This window comes from Panicum virgatum, chromosome 1K (assembly GCF_016808335.1).
Source record: "Panicum virgatum strain AP13 chromosome 1K, P.virgatum_v5, whole genome shotgun sequence".
NCBI classification, from domain to species: domain Eukaryota; kingdom Viridiplantae; phylum Streptophyta; class Magnoliopsida; order Poales; family Poaceae; genus Panicum; species Panicum virgatum.
In genome coordinates, this window is record NC_053136.1 from 46,425,879 (window position 1) to 46,432,103 (window position 6,225).

The 6,225-nt window shown below is 50.8% G+C and overlaps 1 protein-coding gene across 1 annotated transcript; it reads right to left on the bottom strand.

Annotated features, from left to right (window-relative positions):
• Positions 1-2,375: 2,375 nt before the first annotated feature.
• LOC120655910 (helicase with zinc finger domain 2-like) lies at positions 2,376-4,709 on the bottom strand. Its single transcript, XM_039933894.1, has 4 exons — positions 3,466-4,709; positions 3,059-3,386; positions 2,710-2,965; positions 2,376-2,613 (listed from the first exon to the last, which is right to left on the bottom strand). The coding sequence occupies exons 1-4, from the start codon at positions 4,543-4,545 to the stop codon at positions 2,376-2,378; spliced, it is 1,902 nt and encodes a 633-aa protein (XP_039789828.1). The 5' UTR covers positions 4,546-4,709.
• Positions 4,710-6,225: the final 1,516 nt, after the last annotated feature.

Consider the following 6,225-nt stretch of genomic DNA (forward strand, 5'->3'; position numbering starts at 1 on the left):
TCACTGACGTGTGGGCCCGAAATCTGTGGGGGCATACGGGTTGAAAAGTGGGTTGAGAAGCGGGTCGACCGGACCGCTCGTTTTGAGCGGATCAAATGAACCCGAATTTACACGGAATATTCTCTCGTGGGATGAAATCAACATACATGCATCTGTGACCAAATGCCGATTCATCTGAGTCCGATCCGTTCCAACCCACTACAACCCTCATACCAAACACATTAACACAGCTGAATGTCTGGTGGCGAAGCTGAAAATGGAAAGTGAACTCTACAAAAAGTTAATGTACTTGCTTTGATTTTTTTGTCCATTTTGATTGGATGTCTAAGATCAGTAGTGATTAACAATCAGTAGGGGCATTTTGGTGGAGAATGTTGCGGAGACAACCATAATTAAATCTTGTCGCAAATCATATTAGTTTTTAAAAAAGAAAAGTCCAATTTACATACTCAAACTATTGCAAAAATTCAATTTTTAACCGTCAACTACAAAACCGGATAACATAGGTCATCCAATTATTAAAATCGGGTAAATTTGTTCCTTCGTGTGGTTTCGAAGGTAGGTTTATATTTTCTTAAAAAAATAAAAAATTCTAATTAGATATAAAAAATCAAAATTAATTTATTCTAAATTTAAAAAATATGAAACTGGTACCATTTTTTAAAATGTAACCTATCTATTACTTCTCTACTTGAATATTAGTTATTTCAAAATAGTAGGTATAACTGCAAGCTACTAAATATTATAAACGCAAAAATTGGATCTGAACAAATTAAAAAGTATCGTGCCAATAAATTGATTATACTTTTAGAAAACTTTTGATACCCATTTTGCATTTTGTTTATTTAAAATAAATTACTTTTATTTTTTTTCAATTTAAATAATTTTAGTTCTCACAAAATGGAAATCCACCTTCGAAACTACTGACCAGTCAGATGGCCTCTGTTATCCAGTTCGTATTTGAAGGTTCAAAAATATATATTTTTATGATGGCTCGAGGGTGTAAACTAGATTTTTTTCTTTTTAAAATCAGCAAGAAAACAAAATGCTACATCCAATTTAAGAGGCTCTGCATATAACGAAAAAAATCACCAGCTCAAGATGGCAATCTTTTTGTTCCTGACACAGTACAATACATGTTACAGTGGTATGACAGTATATTTTTATTCCGCCCAGTCTTAAACATGGGAAACATTTATAATTCATGTATGGCAACGAAGCCATCACATTTCACAACGTAGGTCGGACTTTTGGCCTAAGACAAACCAGAGCCAAAAGCTAAAACAAAACACTTATATTTTGTAAAGACTAAGCAGAACACATTTGAAGATCCGCAGTTTGGAGGGACGAGGCGCTACCTCCATCATTCACCTGCGATGGAGAGCCCAGATCCTCACAGCTTCTCCTCCACGATGCCGTCGAGCTTCTGCGCCATCTCCGGCGTCATGTGTGCCTTCCGAGAAAATTGTGTTTTTGGGACTCCAAATGTTGCGCTTCGCTGTTTTAGGACTTCAAACATCAACTTCGCTAAAATGACATTTGAAACATTGTCTCTTTGCTATACATGATGTTTGGTCTTTTTAATCAATTTGGTAAACTGAAATACATGTATTTGGAGAGGTGTTTGACCCTTTTGCCCTTGTGCGGCTGCTGCTCATTCACCGTGCGGACCAGCAGACGGCCGCAGCCATGGGGCCGTCCAGGACGACGACGGCTTTCCCTCACCGCCGCTGCCGCAGCAGCAGCAGCAGCTGCCCTGCCCTGCAACGACTCCTCACCCAAATCAAACCAAAACCAATCCGTCGCCTCCCGATCCACAGCTCCCGCCGCCGGCGCCACAGCCGCGGCCTCCATCCTCGGCGATCGGCGCCTTGGCATCCTCGGCGATCGGAAGCCGTGGTACTCCCGGTACGGGGTGATCCCGAAGCCCTGCCGGGCCGGGAGGGACGACGCGAGCGCCTCGTACTTGGAGAAGAAGGCGTCTGCGCCCCCGCTCTCGCCGACGACCATCTTTGCTGACTGTTATGGACGTCGTGCCTATGTGACTGGGTGCTGCTCTTTTTTTATACAGACACTCGCGACAGCTTCCACAGTTCCACCATTCGTCAGCGAATCCAGAAACTAAATCGGTTCGATTGATCATCTCGATTAAAAAAACGTCGCATGCAGAACTCGTGATTTTTTCTATATTCGAAGACGCGCGTGAAGATAGTGAACACTGAACAAGCAAGCGAGATGGTTGGTACCTTCTTTTGTTCAGGGGTCCAGATCAATCGTCACCTCATACACAAAGCAAGGTAAACTCTAGTGATGGACAATAATCTGCTAATGGGAGCCGGCCTCGTACGGCCAAAGTTTTCTCAATTTGGTAGCGTTTACCATCGGACCCCTGACCGCGACCCGCCACCGCCACGGATACGCAGGCCATCGAACTTGAGTAGACTCTCCACTTGGTCCAGGTCGATGGCGGCCTTGATTACGGCGTTGGAGAGGTCCTCGTCGTCCTTGGCGTCGAAGAAGCGGCCCCGGTCCTTGGCGTCGGCCACGATCTGCCGCCAGATGGTCTTGCCGCTCGCCAGCGTCTTCGCGTCGCCCAGGATCCACAGGCAATGCCTGCGACGACACAGAACACGCCACGGTGAGTGAAACGCACAAAAGGTTCGTGCCTACACAGGCACAGGCGCGCGCACGTTCTGGCTAGGCGCTCACTTGGCCCGGGTGAGCGCGACGTTGGTGCGGTTGATGTCGGCGAGGAAGCCGATCTTGCCGGCGGTGTTGCTCCGCACAGCGGAGAAGATGATCACGTCCTCCTCGGCGCCCTGGAACCCGTCCACCGACCGCACCTTCACCGAGAACCCGGCGTGCGCCGCGCACGCCCCGGCGAGCTTCTCCTCGATGGCCCGCACCTGGCCCTTGTACGGCGACACCACGCCCACGCGGACCGCCTTGTTCTTGTCAGCGGACTCTGCATGCGTGCACGTGCACGACGTGTGAAAAATCGTCGGATGTGATAACCGAGTAGAAAAATTGACTCGGAGTGGGGAGGGAGCTGGGCTACCTTTGGAGAGCCTCTGCAGGATCCGGACCACGGCGGCGGCCTCGACGGGGTTGATCAGGCTCCTGTCGTGCTTGCCGGTGCTCTCGTTGCCGCCCTCGATGTTGATGAACGAATAGGATCCAAACATGGGGCCGGTGAGGTGCTGCCTCTCGTAGCTCCTGCTCAGGACGTTGGGTCCGTCGAGTATCCGGCCGCCGTAGAAGCTCTCGACGGGGAACTTGCTGATCCACGGGTGCATTCTGTACTGTACGTCGAGGAGGTGCTGGTGCTGCCCCAGGGATGTCAGCCTCACGAACAGGCTTCTTCCAAATCCAGCATCTTCACAAACCTGCAAGAGTTTAAATTGTCAATAGATCAGAATTTTTTCATCCAAACTGACAGTGCAGATTTCATGTCATGGCAGTTACCTTGCTTTTCACCAGTGCCGGAAGCTGGCGCTCATCACCGATGAGAACGGCCTGACGGACGCCGGGGAGCTGCAGAGGTATCAGCGACTCGCACTCCTTAAGCTGCGCAGCCTCGTCCACGACGAGGACCTCGAACGGCTGGGCCTTCGGCTGGTAGTGCAGACGGTTAGAACTCGATGCTGTGCAGAGCACGCTCTTTGCCCTCTGAAGCAAGAATTCTTCAATGGTTCGGCTGTCGAATAATTCTGGCAGCTCAAAGTGAACAGATAGGTGTTTGAGCTTCCGAAGACACGACGACCTTGCCTGCTTCAGCTCAAAACTCACACCGTCGTGCACATGGGTCAAAAAATTCCTGAACAAAGAACGGTCTGTTCCATCGTCGTCACTTTCAAACAGGGTTCGCAGGCGTTCATCAGATTCAGATTGTACGAGCTCTGCAAACGCGTTGAGCAAGGGCGGAACCTCAGCCATGCAGCAAAAATTTTCTTCAGAGGCTGCAGATCTGGGAAGATCATCGCAGAAAATCTCCACACAGCTGCACAAATCTTTCTCCAGACGCTTGTAGTTACTCTGAAAGTGGGTCTTGAACGACATTTTATTTCTCTCTATTTCCTGTATACTTTTCTGTATGTCCTGTAGCTTTTTCTGTAACTCTTTGATTTCTTCTTTTCTGGATGAAGTTTGCACTTTCTTCATCTTAGTGACAAGATCATCCCTTGCCTCCTTTTCTTCTGAAATCAATTCATCTATGTCATTCTCGATGCCTTCAATATACCTTTCATACTGAACCAAAGGATGCTCAAGAAGACTGAGCATAGAACTCAGACAGTGTGTCCACCCTGACCCTGGCGTCAAGCACTGACGCAGGCGGCGAACACGGGACTCCATGAAAATCCTTTTTAGGTCGCCGCCCGCGCCCATCCTGTCCTCGTTGCCGAAGAGCACGACATCACTCAGGAAGCACTTCTTGCTGCCACCGCCGGAGGACTCCTCGATGAGACTGAGGACTCGAGAAGCCACCTCCACCACCGCGGTGTTCGTCGGGGCGCAGGTCACAGTCCTGTGGTTCTTGATCAGCATGGACCACAGGAGCGCGCTGATGGTCTTCGTCTTCCCCGTCCCGGGTGGGCCCTTGATCAGGCGCACGGAGGGCGTCGGTTCCTGCACTGCTGAAACGCAGTCGCGCACGGCCTTCAGTTGCGAGTCGTTGAGCTCGAAATTTTCAAGTGCGTCAAGGTCCCCATCCAGAAGACAGGACGGCAGCACTGTCGACGACACATTGTACCCTTGGCCAATCTGTCATAAGAGAAAACGAAATCTACAGACTGTAATAAAAGTAAATAATCACAGCATATTCACTAGCTAGGGAAATGGAGCCATCCATACCTTTGGGCTGAGCATCTTCTCAATGATGCTCGTGTTCCTGCACGCCGCAGCGTGCACGTCCACAGCATTCTGTATGCGGTTGTACGTGGTCATGTTGATCAGGAACACCGCGACAAGGGGCAGTCCTCCCTCAGGCCTGCGCGACAGCCGGACGACCGTGCCGTCGCCGCCCTCGGCTTTGAGCACGGAGCCGATCAGGTAGGACTTGCCCGTCCGCCCCAGGTCCGAGCTGTGCCTGGGCTTCCGATCCGTCAGCACCAGCACGTCGGCGTCCTTCGGGGCGTAGACCTGGTCACGCTGGGGCGCGCTGGGATCGGCCTTCCTGACGGCGATGCTGAAGATGGGCTGGTCACCGGCGAGCTGCTCCATCCTGACCACATCGGCCGCCGGCGCGTGCTTGATGCCCTCCAGCGCGGAGCAGAGGTCGGCTCGGGTCTCCTCGACCAGTGGCATCATGAAGGATTGCATGTAATCCTTCAGCGAGGCGAAAGTCTTGGGTATTTTCTTAACCTGCATTTGTGATCAGATATTTTACAAGTCACGGTATGTGTAGTTCGTCCACAGACAAATCAGGGCATATTCATCAGCAAACCAAATCACTTTAGAAAATGTATGGCCCCATCCTTCCTAATTCAAGAATAAAAAGATGGCGATGCATTTCAGCTGTGCATGAGAACAGGCAAAGATTATAAAAAAGGAAAGGCGGAGAACGCAGATGCAGACCTTTTTCTTGAGGAGATTCCTGTCGAGCACATCCTGGAGCGACCACGAGAACATTTGCTTCTCCAGCTCGCTCTGCTCCCACGTCCCGTACCTGCTGGTCGTCTCCTTCCCCCTCGCTCGGAAACCGACGTCGTCGTCGCTGTCGTAGTAGTCGCTCATCGCCGCGCCTCCGGCCGAACTCCGGCGACTGATGACAAATGCTCGACTGCTTACAGACTGACTACCAATGCGTGCGGTTAGCACGAACGCCAGGCGTCGCCTCGGTGATTTATAGGGGCGAACACCAGTGACCAGTGGGATCCTCCTGAAGTGCCGAGTAAATTTTGAGATGGAATGCCAGAGGCCAAGCGATTGATCAATGGATTCAATGCAATCCGCCGTTCCAATTCTCAATGGTTGTTGGGCTGCGTAGCTGAGTGCGGATGGCCATCAATTCATCGCCGCGGGAGGAAACCGAGGAGCAATCGATCCATCGGAAACAACCGAGCGGTCGCAGGAACCGCTGTCACTGGCTACGCGCGCGAAATTGACAGCCGCGAACAACCGGTTCCGAGGTTGACTGCTGAATTAACCTTTACGAGATGCGCCGCTGCTAGCACATGGCTCCGGAGTACTTCCAGGGTTGTCCACTGGACCATGCTGTCGAATTCT